Raw genomic sequence first — 20,843 nt, forward strand, 5'->3', positions numbered from 1 at the left:
AGTTCATTATTCAGTAGAATTGATGATAGATGGCAGGAAATCCCTGCAGAACATTCAGATTTCAGGGCTATCTACAAATGAGGAGTTAGCATACAAATTACCTACAATACTACTGCATTCTCATCTGCACTGTTCTCACTTCCCTCTTGACTGAGAAGGAAGCGAGGTTCATAAGCAAACCTAGAAACAACCCTTCCCCCTCCCACTGCAAGACAGAGCCCTGTCTGTGAGGCGGGAAAATCCCAGGAAATTTGCATTCCTTACCAGTACCCAAGTGAACATGGCAGAAGCTTCAAAAATAGCATTTGGAAGATGCTTGTGAATTTCTTTGAATGAAATATTGAACAGGGGGTCTAAAAATGAACTGCAGCTACTTGCAGAAACCAGTGTATACAGAAAATGAATATTATGGTAGAGCAGAAAGGAACTGTTTGTTTTTTATGCTTCTGCTCACCAGAAGTGTGATTAAATGTAAGGAAGTGAGATGAGATAGATCACGTGTCATATATTTCCACTGAAGGCAACCAGGCAGTATCATACTTGTTTTCAGAATAAATTTCCCTGTAACTGCGGGCAGGATTTGATTTTTATTAACTATCATTCTAGAAAGTATTACTTTGCTGTTTTGCATGAAGCAACTACTGGTGCCATCCCATGTGTGAATCAGCTCTCATTAGCCTCTGCTCTCATTTTCTACAAAGATTAATCTATTTTAAGAAAAATCATGGGAGGAAATAATGTTTGTATAGCAAGGTCTTATTGTGCAAATTGTGAGAACTGAAGCTGTCCTTCTGTTTGCACTGATTCTAAGGCCACAGTGTCAAAGAGAGATGATTAAATGAGTCTGCAAAGAAAGGGGCATATATTGGCCATCTTTGGCTTTGTTTGTGTAACTGAGTGGTTGCACACACACAGCAAGAACTGGCTATGAGTATAGCCCATTATATGATTCATACATACAGCTGTGGCAACTATGTATCAAATCAGATCTAAATACGCACATATACTTCATGTACAGCTGCACTGAAAATATTTTTCTGTGACTGTTAGTACCGTGATTCTACAAGCCTCTTCGTGTCTGTTGAATAGGGATATCATCTGTCTGTGCACCTTCAGCTTCCAGTCAGTCCAGAAAGGGCTGGCCTGATAACTTCTGAGTTTCTTCATGCTTATAACAAGACGTGTCAATACCACTGAATTTCTGGACTATGGGATTTAAGTAAACAAATAAAAATTGGTCCGAGCACTGGACCAATATGCAGAAGTACGGGTTCTCCGTCCAGCACTGGTTCAGTGGGTGACCTGGGACAGGACTATACATATGTATGTTCAGAGTTTCCTCCTTTGTAGCGTACTTGGGTATATACTTAACAAGAAAGCATGATGTAAGAGTTGGCTGTTATATTAACATAACACTTGGAAAGCATGCATGATATTAAGCCATTTCATGTGGTTTTTGTATCATTTTTAATCACCATAAAATATCCAAGATAGTTTGAGGAACAAAATACCAAGGACCACAAGAGTTCTGTGCCTCAGGTGGCTTCAGAAAACTCCAATTTCCTCTGATGTTACAGTTACCACGTTAAAATTTATTTGTGGAGTGCCAAAGCGCATAGCAGAAGAAAAGGGTTGTTTTCCTTCTTAAATGATCAAAACATAAGATAAACCTACCTTTAGGCAGGCTCAGTGCACCCTGTAGCTGTCCTGGAACATTTTCAACAAATGAAAAAACTCTGCAATTTGAACAGAGACAGTTGGGGTTTTTTTTCAGCTGGCTTTGCCAGTTTTAGCTTGGGAGATGCTCACTGTCAAAACTTGTCACTTTTAACATTGACTAAATACTAAGAAATACTGCCCTTCTCCCTTTGCCCCTCTGCCAACTCCAGAGAAAAGAGAAGAAGCACAAAAATCAGAGGAAAAAAAAATCAAGGAAAAGATACCAAGAAAGCTGGAGAGAGCTAAAGAGCCCTTTAATGAGAATTGCAGTTTAACTCTGTTCACAATCCTTTCATTTAAACACTCGAGCATTAAAAATATCAGCATTCAAGACAGTGCACTAGATGCCAAAGCTTAATGTTATTTGAAAGTCATAATATGTGTCACTAGGATGAATTCGGTGCATTATTGATAAAGAGTTAGAAAAAGCATGGCTGAGCTGCTCAGACTTTGCACTTCTGCTAAAGAACCTACTGAATTTAAATCTGTGTTCCTGACCGTGCCACCCTGAAATCAAACACAAAAACCCTCTCGCACTTTAACCTCCATGAAAAGTAGCCATTTTATAGCCAAATCCATCTTCCCAGCACACTCTTTGATTTGCTTATGGAATTTTTATTTTATGTAATAGATACGTATTATATCGATAAACTACAGAGCTACAGACAGGTAACAACGTCTGCAGAGCTGGCGGAGGGGGAGGGCGTATGCCTTTGCAGGGCACAAACCAGGGCCGCTCGTTTTGCTTCTCCCTCTGCAGACCTCTCTGCTGGGGCTGCAGGCAGAGACATTCCTCTATTTTCACATCATCTTCTGTCACAGGAAGCTCTGCCATCGCATCGCATGCCGGTGTTAACACCAAATCTGTGCACTCGTGTTTTGACCGGTAGTATGGGTTTGATCCAGATCACGCATGGGCAAATGATCATATTTCTGTCAAATCAGCCAGAGCTGTGATAGCATTTATGCCAGCTATGTGTTTTTATGCCAAATTTGTGCCAACTGTGGGAAGACAGATGATACTTGATATGGCATAAAGCAAAAGTAGCACAGACAAATGATACCTAATCTAGCAAACAGCTTACTGAAAAAAAGTTGACTGGTCAACATTTTGCGAACAAATTTGAGATGGCAGAATGAATTTTTACTGGATCTACACATTGCATTATAGGACCATGCCAGTTTTGATGTGGTACTAAACGCCGTAAAACTGGCTTCACTGGGTAGCAGCCAAAGAATTCGTGAACCAAGGCCTCTTCGTTCCTGTCTGCACCTTCTGAGGGTTTGTGGTAGGGCACCCTGAGCTGCTCTGTCTAATTCAATGCCATACATAGATTGTGGGAATATATAGCTGCTTCCAGCCTGCTAACTGGCAGTGCTTCTTACTTCCCTGGTTTAGTGCTTGTAGCTATATGAAGGCTGCAGTGCTGTTTAAACACCTTGGCTTGTTTGGGTTCCTCAGCCATCTCCAGCACAATGCTTCACTGTACATTTTACAAATGCCTCTTCCTTACTTCCTTATTAAATAAAACAAAGAATGAAATCATAAGACATTTTGTTTTCAGTGGTAAGCGTTCTGTCCTGGTTTGGGTGGTTTTATTGTGAATCACATGTTTTGGCCAACATACCCACTATATGATGCAAATATGATCTCTGAGCGATCCCACTAGAATGCACAAGACACACAACTCCACAGGCAATTGCTAGCAAGGCACCTGGACCATGTGGTCAGCATGTGAGCAAAATCACATGTCAGACAAGTAGTGTCTAATGGGTCAGGTGCCTGGAAGCAGGATTTGGGCTAGTGAGTATCAAATGTCGTATTTCAGCTCCAGAGGAGGTAGTACTGTTTATTGACTTACTGTGACAAAAATTCTTAGTTCTGTGCCCACACAAAATGTCATCACAGCTAGTATCAATTTCATACCTCTGCGGGAGGACTAACACCTACTCTGCTAATCACGGGCCATTTAGGTCAGGGTCAAGCTTCACTAACAGCAGTATGGGGAAATTATGCGGCTTCCTTAGCTATACATACTTCCATGCATTAAAAAAAAAAAAAAAAAAAAAAATCTAGGTTTTAGTGCTGTCAGTCCAGTATCCTCAAATTTGCCTTCTCAGCACTGAGGGACAAGCTGGTGGGCTTCAAGCAGGTAAGCAGTGACAGAAACAACTGTGTGGAGAAAGGATGTTTTTTTGATCAGTCCTCTGACTTATTTCCAAATAAATACATTTATTTTAGAGCCACTAACTGAAATCATCATCCAAAGGCTATACTGATAGCCAGATGTCATAATTTTTTGCTCTTTCAAGCTACTCCCCAGTAACTTTAAATAGAAGAATCAATTTTCTACAGAGAAAGGTTCCTCTATTAATAGCACTAGGCGATCACTTCAGATTTTGAAAGGAAGAAATTACTTGTTTTTTGTGTTTAAAAAATATATTATAAGTTACTCTATTGTGCAGGCAAAGGTGTCCACCTTCAGAGTTTTAATTACTGGGGAAATTTTTTTCTCTCTCTTTCCCTGAGTTCAAGAAACAAAAATAGTGAATGAGACTATGTGAAATGGCTTAAAATAAACATCTTCAAACAATCTGGTCCTATGTGTCAGTTCTTCTCTCATGCTTTGATAATTTCTTCTCAGTTGTTGGAACAGACTTAACACAGATTGCATAGGAGGCTGGAAGATGATGGAAAGGACTTTTGCTTATCCAGTGCAGTGAATTGCCAATAACAGGAGATCTTCTGAAGGACAGCCTCAAAAGATTTCCTTACTGTAAGGCATAATGGAGAAAATTTGGCCAGTTATACTTCCCTAGTCTCACATTCTAAGATCTATCCTCATTCATTTAGAAAATGAGAGGAAAAAAAGCCGCAGGCTTTCTGCCTTTTCCAAATAAACTTTGTTATCTCCTTATGTAAAACACTAAGAGGATATTCCAAGTGGCAAAGAGCTTTATACACAGCTTCACTTAAAGGCAAAAACATAAAACATGTTTTGTTCTGCAGTCACAGAAATTTCAGTCATTTATTGTAATGAATGGGGCAATGTCAAAGGAACATATGGTATTTTTAGCTCTGCTTCATTACCCAATGTGGTAAACCAATTCTGAACACTTGTAATGTCTAAAAGCTTTCTCTGAGAAGACAGACTTTCCTGCATAGTCTTGATTAAAGTCAGACTTCTATTGTCCAGAAGATCAGTAAATGGCACTGAGCAGGAAGACAAGGCTTTGCGCAGGATAAGTAGCCAGATCTGTACAGCTAGTGAAATGATAGTGAAAACATTGAGCTGGGTGTAAAAGCAGATATGCAATAGGGAAGGGGAACTGTAGCCTTGCGAGAAGGGAAATTGTCTGTGATGGGGAGATGTAATTTCATTACGACAAACTCCTTGTCTGACCTTACATTCAGGCACTTAGGACTTCAGCTTTATCCTAGAGGCAGACAAACTCGAGCTAAAATGATTAAAACAGGGCAATAGAAGGCATAACAGGACATGCCCAAAAATGCAATAGAGCTGACAGGCACATCTGATATCAATTTCCTCTGTTAATGTGTTTCACCACATTTTTATACTGTTATGTTTGCCATATGAATCCATTTGACCTGCCAATGATTTTGGCCTATCCTTGACAAAGTTGACCTTTCCTTCTTATTCCTATGTTACTGCATGGAATCATCAGCGAGGTTTGATGTGCTCTGCGCAGCTGAGACATGAGCCAAATTCACAGAGATCTCCCTAATCCAAAATAAAGGAATTTCACAATAAATAATTCTGCCCAGAGCCTGCCCGTTGTTTCTAAATACCGTGTTATAGGTAGCTCCAAAAAGAGATGTAATTTGGATATAACTTACACTGTATAGAGAGGAAGAGGCAACGATACACGTTATCCTGCAATAGTGTGGATCAGTCACGGGTGCAGCCTGGCAAAGCACTGTACACCCTGCAGTTCTCATAAAAGCCTCTCATGAAAGTGGAATTTAGAGTTTCCTGGAACATCATAGGATCAGATCCAAGTTTTGCCTAGATCAATGAAATTCAATACCGTGATTACATGAAACAGTCCACAAAGTCAACAGCTTTCTGAGGTCTCTACAAATACTGAAGGACAATGGTGTACTATTCAAGACAGGGTGATAGGAAAATCTTCAAATATCCTAGTTTGCATTACACTTGCAAGTAAACAGTTGCTACAGCTAAGGTAGTGTCACTCCCTCTATTAGCTCCCATGTAGGTTCACGGCACAAAGAAGCTTTCAAGAGAGTTTTATGGCTTTTTAGTGGTATACCCCTGAACACTCACAGGGCTCCTCCTGAGAAAGCAGTTATTATAATATTGTGGGAGAGTCTTCGCTTCCAGCTCTCAGTGACTCATGCAAGCAGCTGAGAACACAGCTAAAATATGAAAGCTGAAAAGAAACTGAGAGAAGGGAGTAGTTATTCCACTTCTTTTTCTCTTGGAAGAACTAAAAAATACATAAATTTAGGTCAAATAGGGTAAAAAGTTCCATTTTTTTTCCTTCCATGATATTTGGATCTTGTGAGAAGTCACTTAGAAGTGTGACTTCTAAAAATAGGCCCAAGATACGCTTAAGCAAAAAAGATTTTTATTTACTCGTTTCATAATAAACTTACGTGTTGAAATAAAAATTCAGTCCATATTCTGTGGTGTTTTTAAAATAAAAGTTTGTCACAGATATGATTATCCTTTTTCATCAAAAAGAAAAAATAAGAAAACAAGGGCAAACAGTCCAAACATTCCTGCTGAGGAAGGAGAAACAATAGGAAATAAGAAAAACACTTATTAGAGGATTCCTTCTCAAAAAGATGACCCAAGTGAACATCAAGAGCTGTTAGAAGACCAAAGAACTGCCTGGGACTGTTTTAAAAAACATATGAATTTTAAACTGTTGCCAGTAAAACGAATGGGAATTATCTGTAAAAAGAAGCACAACAGAGCCTCCTCTTGAAATGATCTTAATTTTGGAAGTAGTAGTTATTTAAGTTTTTGCACAACCACAAAATAACAGAACAGAAGTTTAATTGTGTGCTCCCCAGACATTTCTCAATATTGCAGAATCTCACTGATTTTTTTACGTCATTGCATTATAAATTGAGTCTGTAAGTCTGGGACTAGAGCAATCATACCTGTTCATACAAAATGTCCAGGACAGGATTTTGGTGGGTCACTTCAGTACATACATGAAGCCCAGCACAGAGAGCGCTAGTGCACCAAGGCGGATCTAAATTGCTCCACCTGCAGAAAGCCAGGCCCTACCCTGACTTTGCCTCGACCAAGACAGTTTCCTATAGTCGCAGTGCCTTGCATAACTCAGAGCTGCTACAGCCTCTGCTGTTTCATCTGCGGGTGAACTAGGCTGGCAGAACGACCCCTGGCAGCACATCACCCACAGGGCAATGGGCACAGAAACCTTCTGGGCTCTCGAAGGCAGTGTGGGGAGCCTTTACCAGGGCTGCTAACCAGTAGGCATTTAAAATACAAAGAAAAGCCCATTTCTCAGCAGTTATTTTTTTACATCTGATTTTACTGCAGGGTATCCTGTGTATCTGCTATGGATATGTTTATGTGCTACCTCCTTAATCCTCTGTTTATTCCAGTTCAAAGTAATTCTTTCAAAAATGCTGTCAACACTGTAGTCATTAAAGATCACATTTGTGCATACTATTGCCTAATTTACCTAAAAATAGTAACCATCTGCAGGCATAATGTTGAGGTATGCCTAATTTATGTGAGCTTTTTCCACAACCACCTCTAATTTCAGAATCTTCTGGAAATTCAATCTAAATATTTTGCGGAGAATAAAAAGAAAAGGGAACTGCAAATTTAGTCAGTTAATATCAACAAGTCCAGAAGCTATAAAATACACAATTATATATTTTAAAATGGATTGCAGTCATATATTTATGTTTCAACACAAAAAATAAAAGAAGGCGATTGCATACATTTTCCATACATCATGTCCCTGCTTTGAATCTCTCAGGCATCCAAGGAGGTTAGGAAGACTGCAGACCCCTCATTAGCACCTTGCACTGCATGGTCTTTCCCAGTTGCAAAATACAGGTGTGTTCGTGTGATTGATTACTCAGCCCTGTCTGTCCAGAGAGTACTGCAGCTAGTCATGTTGCAAACATTAGTCAAACTGTGTCTATTTTATCTCCATTTTATGCATCAGGACATAAAGCATTTGAAGATCAAGTAACGCATCTCAGTCAAAAAAGTCTTGGCAACAGAAACAAACTTGCTGAGCTAAAGCCCATTTTGCGCGACGTTTTCATTATTCTCTCGGAAATAGCCGTATGGGTCCCAATAAATCCCAAAATATGGGAGTTATGTCTCATTACAGAGACCAAAGACTTCTAAAATAAAATCTCATGTTTGAATGGACATTCTTTTTCATACGTAGAAAGGTTCACGTGTGATGCCTGTCTGTAACTGAGCACACAGATGGTTGCACTGCTGTCCGTTTTGCATTTCCGCACGTACAGAGAAATGCAACGGTAACTGAGGCTCTGCATACACACAGGCACATGTTTATATGGCACAGCTCCCAGCATATGCATTGTTACATGTTTGTATGTGTATAGAAACTGCAGTTTAGTACAATTAATAATGAATTCAAGTCCTAATCTTACATCTAAAGTATTGGCCTCTCAGGTAAGCTAGAACTCCTTTGTTTGGGATGTTGTGTGGTGAGTTTTGACTCAAAGTATTTATAAAAAGTATTTCACGCAAAGACCTCTGAAAAGAGTTTTGCCTGATACATGCTTACACATCTAGCAGAAATGTCGGGAAAAGGACATGAAATGTAAGAAATATATATGCGATGAAAGGGGTAAACTCCAAATTAGGGTACACGGCTTTGTAGCCCAGACTAATCCACTAACAATGCCAAGTTCCCAGGGGACCGACTGGCTTTGGGCAGATCCTGTGGAAATTAGTGGAATGTTAACGAAAACATTTCAAAGTTGTATACAAGGCTGGCTGAAAGCTTTCACTTGTTAGACATGTTTTTCCCCTTTGAGAAACCCTTGCTGTAACTGCAGTGGCCTTGGTGGTTCTTCAGAGCTTGCCGGTTGGTTTACAAAATGGAAAAAGTATAACGGAATATAACCCTGGGGCCTGCGGCATTCGATGTGTTTCCTGTTGCAGTTGTAAGGGAACAGCAGAACGTCAAAGCTAACTCAGACTTGCACTTATCGTAAGTAAATACATCATGTCTTCTGGCCATTGCTGGAGATTTCTATATTTCTAATTCATGAATATTTCTAGTACTAAAAGTAAATAGATAACTGTTACAGTTTTTACTTGAAAATAACTTTTTGTGGAATACAAGGTTTGAGGCAATTTCTGCCAACCTTCCCCTTGGGATTTAGAATGATTTATATAGTGATCTTAAAATACTATGTGACCTTTGCAGTTGTTGTAAGCAGTAACACACAATTCCACTAGCCCACAAAGATTCTCCTTCAAAGGAATGTAAGTACTGAAATGTTATTTAAGACATTTCTATTCCCTCTTTTCAAATGTAACTTCTTTAAGAAATTATTATGATACATTTGCTGATAGTAACAATTGTCTAGTTAGTATGGAAAAATGTTTTACGAAGTCAGATATTAATACTAAGCCCAGTTCCTGCGCTGAACCACATGGAGACTTGCTCCAAATGACATCAGTAGAACTTTGGTTAAACGCAAAGCCCCTTTCCCACTAAATTCAGCAGACTACAGACTTTAGAAATGAACAAACTGAATATATCTCAGCTGCATATACGTTATAGCGAATGTGCTTTTTCTGTCACAACCATAGAACATTCTAGCAAATTTGACATTCTCGTTACACTTATTTATTAACTTATGCAGAGCAATTTCACTGGGCAGTGCATTGCAAATCTTGTACATTGCTTTCCTTTTTTAAGTAATAAGACATCTTTTTGAAAGGCTCTAGGAAGTCAAATGGCATTCTGGCCATAGAGAAACATCATAGACAAATGTAGTAAATTGACATCTTAGAAAAACTGTAATACAGGGTAAAATGTGATACAAGCAAATTTTCAGTTTATCATAAATTTAAGAGACAAAGTCTTGCTGAAAGTCAGTGACTTTCACTATCAGTGGCCCGGATGAATTTGCATGTGTTTTTAAGGGCTTTGAAGCTCACAGTTTAGTAGGAAAAATAATCTTTATCTTATCTCCAGAAAGAAATGTAATTTTAAGTTCATTTTTGGAAGGATGGTTGTTTAGTTTGGTTGGTATTTTTATTTTTAAAGAGGTATATTGTTTCCTGTGAGCTTTGTAAGGAAAATGATAATTTTCTGTCAAGTTTGAGAGTCACTAAGATCACACTACCTAACAAATAGCATTCTTCTTGCACGAAAAGCAAGAGGACATTGAGTCCTCAGCACCAGCTGTTCACAGATCCACTTCTAATGAGCTGCTCTACTTGCTAATGTAGACACAGACGGAATAGTATAGTAGTAAAAGAAACAGCAGTTACTTTCATAGTTATTCTCCCTGCTTGGCTGCTGGGTGACACAAAAAGTTAATGAATAGATACCTTTGCTCTTCTGCTGCCAAATTTTCATTTTGATGTTTGCATGTGGGACGGCGTCTCTCTATTATTCTATTCCTTGGGCAGGGCAAGGATTACAACTCGATAGTTTAGTTTTCCTAGCTCCAATAATACAAGAAAAAAAACATCCTGGAATTAAGTCATTCCAAGAGCTGCATGGGAAACTGCTTAATATATTTTGTGTAATTTTCATGTTCATTCCTCGCAATACAATAAATTGATAAGCACTTAGCTCTTTTGGCCCTTGACCACTAAAGGGTTTCCTTTTAGAAGGCATATTTCTATCTTAGCACTTTAAAGACTGTTAACCAGACTGCACCTATTTGGAAGCAGAATATCAGTTTTTAAGAGTATGGACCCACAGGAACTCATTAATTTTTAAACATACTCAGATGTAACATTTAAGCATGTTGCAGTTTTGTTAGATTAGTGCTTTAAAGCCCTCATCTGTGCCTTGAGATACTGCCACGGTAATGAGCAGAAAATCTTAACTTGAATATGGGATGTAACAGGTGAGAACTGCCATTGCCGTAGGGGACTTTGTACTCTCTGACCTGCGAGTCTGAGTCTATGCACATGTGTGTGTATTTTCAAGGATGCTGAGGGCAACAGAGGGTTTGCGATACCTCACTGTCTTCTGAGGATTTAGTATAATTGCCTCTCTGAAAAATGCTAGTAGATAGTGGGACAACTGGATCTTTATTACCAGTGGGCCCCTTAAAGTATTTCCAACACTCTTCTCATACCCACAGAATGTTATATACTGTTATGTGCAGCAGACCATATCTAGAAATCATTTAATCATTCATTCAGGTGATATAACCTCCTAGGAAAGTTACAGTTTACATACCAGCCAAAGGCAGAAACCACAGGCAGCTTTCTAACAGTTTTACATGGAGCCAAATTGGATGCATAACCTTTAGACAAAAGCTGAATTCAGTCACTGCATCTGTTTCCTATCCTACCTTTTTCTATAACTGTTTTGTGTTAATGTCATATCTTTGTAGCCTAAGCATTTCCTCTTCCAAATCTCGGCCCTGTTCTATGCAACAGGCCTGTAATATATGCCAGAGACCATCAACTAATGCATATTTGTTGCCAATGGCTGTAACAAAAGTGAAAGTGCAAAACATGAGGAATGATAACGGGAAAAAAAAGGCAGATGGTCTTGCATTTCACAATGCAGGAAGAATGCTTTTTATCTGCAATAGTGTGCTTAAAGAGTGACAAAGCACCTGCAGGGAACTGAGGGAACTGTGACGCATTCCAGGGAAGAAGGAAATTATACATTAAATTACCTAGGCATAAAAGTGCAAAGGACATGAGAATTTGGTTATTTCTCTTATGTCCAGGTTTGAGCTAACAATAAAAGTGAGCTTAAAAGATATAAAAATAAAAGATATAAGAAAAAGAGATAAAAATATAAAAGTGCTGATCGTACATTTGACAGACATTGGCTCCTACAGACAGAAGAAAGCCTGGACAGATAGTTTCTGGGGCACAAATGCCAGACAAAAGTAATGCACCACTCCCAGTTGGCAAGGATGCTGCTCTTAACGGTTGACTTCCCTGGATGTTACCTCTTGATGTAAATGTTATTTCTAGCTGGGGTTAGTAGCAGCAAGATGGATTTGCAGGTGCCTCCAGGAGACAGCAGAGGGTACTGTTTTGGGCTGCAGACTTCCTCGAGGAAGCTATAAAAACATCCTTTCAACAGGTTTGCAGCAGGACTACAACTAACTAACTAGTGCAGGTGATCAAGCACTGTCCTGTAGACCAGACAACTGCTTTACTAGTACGAGTACAGGGCAGAGCCTAATTCAAGCCATTCCTGTACTTTCTGAGCTTGGCCTCCTGCTGCTCCGCAGAAGAGCACCTCTCAGAAAGGCTGGGGGAAACTGCCCAGCCCTGGGAATTTGTAGCACTGTGTGGTACAAAACCCTTTTTAGACGTAAGATAGACACGGCTTGGTGCACAGGCTTGCACTCCGAGGTGAGTCTCATTTGACTTTGTTTGAAGGGGTTTGTAAATCTCAGGAGATGCTGCCCTGTCTCTGCCTCACTGGGTGCTGTGAGACATGCAAATGTCAAGCTTCCCCTTGTGAAAGTAGATGTTGTGCAGGCTCAGGTATTTGAATTAATTGTTATTATACAGCAATCCCTCATTAGTCTCATCTTCTTATTGTTTTTTTAGCTCTTCCTTATCCAGGTAGAGGCTGTTGTGGGTTTCTTCACACAAACATTGAAAAACTTACTTTGTTAATGAGATGCTAATTGTAAATCATATGAAGTGCTATTAGGGCTTGACACAATAATCCAAAACCATGAAAGGTTCCCGATTAATTTCTTTGCACCTTTGCTCATACAGCAGTAATGCTGTTAGGTGATATGTCAACATCCTGAAGGAACAATTTCTGGAAGAAATCACAAATCTCAAGCATATAAAGTATATCTTTACCCAAGAGATTTCACTGGAGTTGCCATTCATATGTTTTCTTTCCCTTTATAAGTATAATCTGTTCCCCCATTTATTTCAGCTAAAGCTGGTTTTGAAAATCAAATACTTTGAAGGGAGGCTCAGCATGGCAGAATAGAAATAAACTTACTTGGCAAGCACAGCCCCCTCCTACCACCTACAAATTATGTCTTGTTTTTTTTTTTCCCTCCTTCAATTAAAGAAAGATGTTAAATCGTAATTTAACATAATAAAAAGCAGTGGAAATTATAGAACAAGGATTGGTGGAAAACAGCACTTGAGTTTGAAGTGAAAATGGAAGCTGAGCTCTGGAGACCACATAAAGGGTAGCAAAGCAAGCACAACAACTTGCATTTTTATGCAGAGAAGCGTAAAAACCTAATCAGGATTCCTACTGCCTGGCTAAAAGGAAGGTAATATGGCCCAAGAACAGCTTGTGTTCAGTGGAAGCTGAGCTCAGAGCTGTTTTGCTCATGGTTCTCATAGAGGACTCCCTTCTTCTTTGTCATTCTGTCATTTTTCTTAACCTTCAGGTCCCTCTCACGAGATAAGAAGTGTGCTTTGCACAGAAGTAAAGCACACTTTGCATAGACTGCATAGGTTTTCGGTTGCTCTCACAAATGCTGGGGTTGTATGATGCAGGACTGACTAGCAGACGTGAACCTTTTAAAAGCTCAGCTCTTCCCCTGACATCCTCTTTAGCATCATTTTTAGAGGTAGGTACTAATTATAGGCAGCATTGAAAGTTAACAGTCATAAAGGTACTTCTATACCAAGTCCTGAGAGGTCATTTTGATTCCATTCACTGTCGCTACCCTCTGGCATGGACCAAAGGGAGCCTCTCTTCATTTTTTAACTCAGTACCTGAGGTGCACAGACAGATGCAATGGCAATAAAGGAGAGAACATGCAGAGCTGCATTACAACCGATTCATCAGAAAACAGAGCACGCTTGCCTTATAAATTTGCCTGCAGCTCTTGTCTGCTGTGTTATTTTTAAACTGCCTGCAGGTTGCAGATTTTTCAGTGGCCCTTCTCCTAGCAGTGTACAGAGGAGATTTAGCAACGCACAGCTTCCGTTACCATGAATCGAACTCAGCTAAACACCCAGCCCGTTAAAACGCAGCCTTCTTGATCTTCCCTGCTATGACTGGCATATTCACAAGAGAGCTCTCCAACCCTCTTACAGCCCCTCTGTAGTAAGGTTAGTGTAAGCCAGCTTGAAGGTCCTGATGTGTCCAGGTGCCAACAGCAGCACGTAGTGCAAGGCCCGCTGTTGCCGCGGTCAGCAACCTGGGCGTCAAGCTACAGTCTCGTTGGCTCATCATGAAAAAGCCAAGAAGCTAGACCCAACCGACTAAGCCACATGCTCCACTTCACAACATTGCTATCACCCAGACAGCATCATCTCAGGACCCAAAACATCTGTGGTGCAAATGAAGGCTACGCACAGGCATATGGCACTCTTCCGTCATACATCCAGCGTTCAAACTCCACCACACTCCCAGGAAATCTGCCTCACTTCTGTGAGCATTTGTATGGGATGGAGGCAGGATTTGCCACCAGTAAATAGGAGAGCTTTTAGGGGCAAAAAAACTAGGCAATTCCTATGGAGAAGGAACTAACAGGCAGAATAGTCATTTTATGCTGCTGCAATTTTAAAGAAAAGGAACAGGCCACCGTTCAGAAATGCTGATCATCCACAACTGCTGTTGACGTAAACAGAAGCTGAAGATACTCAGACTCTCGGGGGTATCAGGCCCTGCGGCCAGATGTAATGAATATTACAGTTTGCTCTTTTCCTCTCTTGTATGGTTTATGCTGCAGCCCAGAGCAGAGCCTGTTAGTTCAGAACCTCTCCCCTAGCTTGACTGATGATGTCTCAGACATCAAACCAGTCCCACTGCTGGCCAGTGTCAGGAGCCCTAGAAATTACCCCAGCCAGCACTGTGAGAAGCACTTGCCTGGCACGATCAGTAAGGGAGCAGCCACATTCATTCACACTCATTTCCATCCCTCTCACACACACTGAGTAGATGACAACTGTATGATGTATGACGAGCTTGTTTTGGTTCTAGATCTCCAACATGTCAGCTTTTACCCTGAATAAGGTACAGCACAGACCTGAAACTGATTTAAGGAGGAAAAACAAAACACAAACCAGCAAGGTCCTGTCAAAGGAAACCTCTTTGGCCCCAGAGGGCTGATGACCATCTCCTTGCAGGATGGTGTGCAACCAACTAGCTTATCTGAGCCGAGATGGTGGAGCACAGTCTGGCCTGTCTGTGTTACACAGGGTTAAGCTTGAGCTCTGGGTTAAGCTCAAATTAAGCTTGTGCCCCCTTGGCCCTATGTACACTGTCTCTCATCCTTCCATGTTACATTGCTAATTAAGCTGTTGCTCATTTCTCCCTGCTGATTTGGAGGAACCAATTTGGCTCTTGGCTGTTTGTGTTTCACAGACATTCTCTATGTAATTGCATGGCCTGGCCCCAGGCTATCAGGCTCTAGGAGAAATAACCACATTATTCCACCATACAGTTAGCATAATTAAAATATTGACTGCAGATTAAAAAATGTGCTGAATATTTCAGAGAGCGGTTGGAGGGCTGGCAGGTCTTGGCAGCTGCTGGCTGCAGAAACTGGCTGATGCTTAGGTGTGCCTGTTACTCCGGCAGTCAGGGCTGTACGTGGGAACTGGTTTTTGTGCTGTCAACTTCTTATCTCCAAAGCAGCCAACCCACAACAAAGGAAAAATGAATTGACCGGGAATAAGGAGCTCCAGGAGCCTCCTTGTGATTTGGTATTGCCAGTGAGACCATTTCCGTGTTATTTATGACTTCAGGACATCTGTCTTACAGTGTCTCTATCTATTTTTATTTGTGTCCATCTCTCCAAATGCATAGTGTAGGAACTGCATATGGTGAGAATGTACCAGGTGATAAAACCATTTGCTTAAGAACTCTCTGTACTATGTGAGAAACATTAATAGAGCTAAAAAAGCCCATGAAAACCTCCACTGGAACATTTGTTTTAGCCTCTCTTCACTCTTTGACACTTGAGCTGTACTTCAGAGGACCACAGCTTAAGTTTAAAGGCACAAATCTTCGCATTTGCACAACGAACAGGGCAGAGGGGGATGGAAGAAATGCAGTTTACAGGGCTGATGAAAACTACAGAAACATTGATTGCTGCAGAGTGCTTAGGGAATACTTAGTGCCTTTGCAGTATCTCCTCATTCTCATTCTTAGGGGAATATCTGGCACAACAAACAAACATTGCTAGAAACGCACAGGTCTGGGTTTGAATCATTTCCTGGTTCTATCTAGATCCCCTGTATCTGGCAAAAATGGTAAAGTGATCTCACACTACCAGTGCTCAATAAAACATGTGGTTGATGCCAAAGCCACTTTGCAGACACCTACATCCTGAATGAAATGCAGCAGGATCAGCAACTTGCCAAGATACTGTTTTAAATCAGCTGCTTATTTAATCCTCACTTACATGCTTGAGAAATTCCCGGGACAGTAGGAAGTGTTCAAACAGCCTCGCAAGCAAGGACAGGGACGGCTGAGCTGTCCTACTCCACAGTTGTTTCCAGGGACAAGGTTCAGATTTAGTCTGATCTACAACTTTTTAAAGATCAGTTAATTCCATGAACATTTCCATTCCTACTCAGTGGCTGTCACAAGCAATGGGCAAATATTATTTCCTGAGGGTTGTTTTGCAGCTTAAAAGTCATCATAATAGCAGATTAATAGCAGATCCACTTCGTGCCATTTTCCATTCTCATTGCCATCTCTGTAATCAAGAGCAGCTCTACTACATGAAAGCATATTTCTATGATACTTCTCATTTCCGAATATACAATTAGAAAATGAACAACCCATAATATCTTGGCAGTCTAGGTGAGGTCCATAGGCTACTGCCCTCCTTAAATACTAGGGTCCTTGCTATTTTCTGTTTTCTACTTTATAATATTGACCTTCAAACTGTAATTCATAACTATCATCTTTAGTAGACATCATTCTTTCAAAGGCAAAAACATATTTTACATATATTTTAAATATATTTTAAATTTAAAACCCAGGAGAAACCCCAGGAGAATGGAGTGAAACAAAAGATACTGCAAATTCTCTAGAATCTAGAAACAGAAATTAGAAATCTTAAATGTAGAATTTCGAAATAGAAAAATTCACTGGGCATACACAATGAGAGGGGAAAAATTGTCACAACCTTTTCTCTGTTCTGACAGCTAATGTGGCCAATATTTTAGTTTGTCTCCACTTAATGATTCATCTCTATCACCAATATTTTCAAAATTAAATTTTGAAGAGGAGAAATGTATTCATTCCCCTGCTGCGTTTAAAAATCTTCCAGAATTTGTTTCCTGTTTACTTTGATATCCCCACCTCTGTGCTGCAATTTAAGCATTTTCACCCTATTAACTTAAAAACAAAGCCTAGAAGACAGCATATAGTTTTTATCTTGCAATCATAAAGCAATTTATGACAAATGCTGCTGTTCCAGTGAGAAATGACTTGAAAATGTACATATGTTCATAGCTCCATATTGCTCATTTAAATTATAACTGATTGTTGGAAAAAAAAATTGTCATCCAGCTTTTATTCGTATAACACTTCTGACAACTGATGGCAGTTTCTCTTTTAACTATTACTGTACTGGTGCTCCCACACAAATCTCAATAAAGCCATTGATATCCCCATTTATGGACCTTTGCTGCTTTCTTTCATGGTACTGGCTGGCACACAACTGTCACTAGTCAGTATGTATTGTTTCATATAAGACTTGTTTATAAGCAAAACTAAAAACCTATTTTGAAGACAAACTATTAAAAATATCTAAATTGCTTTTCCAGCTGAAACATTATCTGTGAGTTCCTGTGGTTTGGCTGGACAAAAGGGAAAGAATTTTCCCCCTAGCTTCCTCAAGGAATACATTTGCACAAGAGTCGTCAGAGATGTGGCATATATCAAATAAGCTATTCCTATATAAAAGATTAGCATTTCTTCACTCAAATCCATTAGCGCATGTGAGGAGAGTTCATTGAAAAGGCAGCAAAATCCTGTGGCCAGAGAACAGAGTTAGAAGCAGGGAAATCAGAAGAATTTTTAGCTTTCTCACACTTTCTCTCAGCTTTTCATAAAGGTTTTTGGTCTGAATTTTTTTAAAGGAACATTAATTTTAGGTGTTTAACTGGAGACTTTATTGGCCTTATTTACAGATATTTTAGGTTTCTACTGCTCCTACTAAAACTTTTGGGAGCTCCTGGCTCTCGGTGTTGCAGAAAGCTACAAAGCAAAGGTAGACGCAGCCCTTGGGGTACAGGAGCACCATCACCTCCACGAGTAACAGGCACAGATAAAGTCAGGAGAGTGGCGGAGAACCACAAAGAGCATACAAATGCTGCAAATCCCCTTCGCCAAGGGCCTGGCTAATGACCCTGGCAGATCCCTGAGGGAGGGCAGCAGAGAGACTCTAATATTTGGCATCCAGACAGGCACCGTGCAAGACTGGAGTCCGGAGAGCAGCTGGGAGGAAGCACCAGGCTGGCACAACAACGCTAAACGTCTCTGTCTAGCTTCCCTCAGCCTGGCCACATGCTCTAGCAACACAGTGACTTTCTTTCAGCCTTGCACTGCTTGACTGAATGCTCCTTAGCCAAGGAGCAGCCGTAAGCCTTCCCTTATTAAGTCTTCGCGGAAGGGCACTATCTAACCACGAGCTCTCCTCTGTCTTTCCCGCTCAGATGAGATGGAGCAGTCCCCTGCAATGCGTTCTGACTACTTGGTCTCAGGGATTCGAACTCCACCAGTGAGGAGGAACAGCAAACTGGCAACGCTCGGCAGGATCTTCAAACCGTGGAAGTGGCGGAAAAAGAAAAATGAGAAGCTAAAGCAGACATCTGCAGGTAGGATAGGAATGAAGCAGCAGAAGGAAAAGCTCTGCTTCGGCAGAATTTGTTTACATTGGAAACATTAATGATTACCTGATCTAAACTTAATTCAGAGACTTCAGCAGGTTATAGATTAATAATGTATAAGCCCTAGCAAGGGCCCTTATAGTCTGACTTCCTATATAACACAATATAATATATTTCAAAGAAGAGGTCAAATACAAGAGTAAAGCATGAGCTTCAACACAGACTCATTTTCAAGGACCTTCTCTTCTCCAAAACATGCTACATTTACAGCCCCACATATTACCATCTCTTTTATCTGGGGTGAAGATTATGTAGGTCACAGTAACATTATGAAAAGTGACAGGAGGGAGCTACAGCATGTAAAATGCCTTCCCTCAAGCAGCTGTCTCTGCAGTGACGGAGCAGCCGAGAGCAGCGCGTGCTCTTGCTCGTCGCCAGCAGGGCCCCAAGGGAACAGCAAAGACACAGACTCACTTGCCTTTTCCTAAGATTTGATGGTGCAATTTGCCTGGGCACTCTGGAGCACCACAGCAAAGGCAGCCACTCGCTGCAGCAGCTTCGATGCTGTAGTTAACAGCCCCCTGTTAGTCAGTGTGAAATTCTTCTGACCACCTAGTGTGATCAGGCAGCAGGTTAGGGCATAAATCTGAGCTCTACCTGTGGGTGATTCTACTGTTGTTTTAATAAAGGAAAAGGCACAGGCAGGCTGACTAGTCACATCTATGCTCCCCAAAACAAAACCCGTGCAGTTCTGTACAAGCACGCTGCAGTCAAGAGTATAGGGAATTTCCTTGTAGTTTTCTCACTTGGCTGTATGCGTACCCTGTTGTTAACTGGTGCTCTGTGTCATGCTACAACTTCTTGCAGTGCTGGAGAAGAAGATGACAGCACGGCAAGGTCGGGATGAACTCATTAAGAAAGGCCTCCTGGAGATGATGGAACAGGGTAAGTAAAAATTCTCATTTCATTTAGCAGAGTCTTTTTCTGGACAACAGCAAACACATAATTGCAAGAGAAGAAAGCTGACAATCAAACAAATAAAAGGAAAACCTTGAATACAATCAGGAAAATTCAGTATCTGAATTAAGCAGCTGCCCATTCAAATTCCTGTCCGCTGCAGTCAGTCCATGAAGTTTGATTTTTGATGTTTTACCTTGATGATAGCTGATGTATTGCTTGAATGCAATTCCAGCTTCACTGTTTTTACATATTGGTACAAATGAGGGCTAGGGCTAGTTTTATGCAATTGCTTTAAACCTGCCTAAATCCAACTGCCAAGAAACTCTGGTAAAGCTGGCGTGAACATAAGTGTAAGCATGCATTCAGCAGGGAAGTTAGCACGCATAGTCCCTGAATCCAAATCTTAAGACATGATACTAATCTGATGTTTTCAGTTATCTTTCTGGTAAACCAAGTTTGTGACAAAACATATTATCATTCTGTCTGCTTTTTGATCACAACGAAAAGTGAGGCATTTGGTAGTGTCATTTTAAGGCTTTAAGTACAAAGCAGGTTCAGCGGAAGTCACCGAATGGAAGATGATAAGGAGTCACAAACATGCACAAGGACTGTGGTTCTGCATATTACTGCTCTGCAGCCCTGACTGATGCCGCTATCTGATCAAGGGAGACGGAGAGCTGGAGAAGCATCCTGTGAGATTGAGTGAGCTCCCAGTGTTACGGGCAATATTCCAGTTGGTATTTCCATCTAAATGGAGAGTTAAAAAGAATTCCATCTTTACTTTGAAAACTTTATAGCACAAAGTACTACTGTGAAGGCAGATTGGCCTTTTGAATTTGACCAATCCGATAGACAGAAATGATGTTCTTTGAAACTAGTAATTGAGTTTCTTTGTATGAAAGAAATCCCAGGCCTATAAACAGCCTGTAGGACAACTCTCAGTGACGGTACGTTGCAGTGTAACTGAGCAACTCAAGAGTGAGAAAAAGAGCATTTTAAACAGTTTTTTTTTCCATTACAGTAAGTCAATTATCATACTATTTTATTGGATATCTTTTAATAGAAATTTTATGTTTGAGACATAAAATCTATCAAACCATCAGCTTATTCTAAAATGGAAGTTTTTAAAAGGCTCATTTTTAATTCCTGCCC

The 20,843-nt window shown here is 40.4% G+C and overlaps 1 protein-coding gene and 1 long non-coding RNA gene across 4 annotated transcripts in view; one reads left to right on the forward strand and one right to left on the reverse strand.

The window, feature by feature from the left end:
• Positions 1–20,843, reverse strand: part of LOC134147706 (uncharacterized) — a 233,827-nt gene that overhangs the window by 166,179 nt on the left and 46,805 nt on the right. The window lies entirely within an intron of this gene.
• Positions 1–20,843, forward strand: part of PHACTR3 (phosphatase and actin regulator 3) — a 113,552-nt gene that overhangs the window by 41,809 nt on the left and 50,900 nt on the right. For all 3 annotated transcript variants that reach the window (XM_062589152.1, XM_062589153.1, XM_062589154.1), the window contains exons 2-3: positions 18,558–18,719; positions 19,599–19,676. In XM_062589152.1, coding sequence (XP_062445136.1) covers positions 18,558–18,719; positions 19,599–19,676 — 240 coding nt within the window. The remainder of the gene's footprint in view (positions 1–18,557; positions 18,720–19,598; positions 19,677–20,843) is intronic.

The sequence above is a fragment of the Rhea pennata genome, chromosome 16 (genome assembly GCF_028389875.1).
Source record: "Rhea pennata isolate bPtePen1 chromosome 16, bPtePen1.pri, whole genome shotgun sequence".
In the NCBI taxonomy this organism is placed as follows: domain Eukaryota; kingdom Metazoa; phylum Chordata; class Aves; order Rheiformes; family Rheidae; genus Rhea; species Rhea pennata.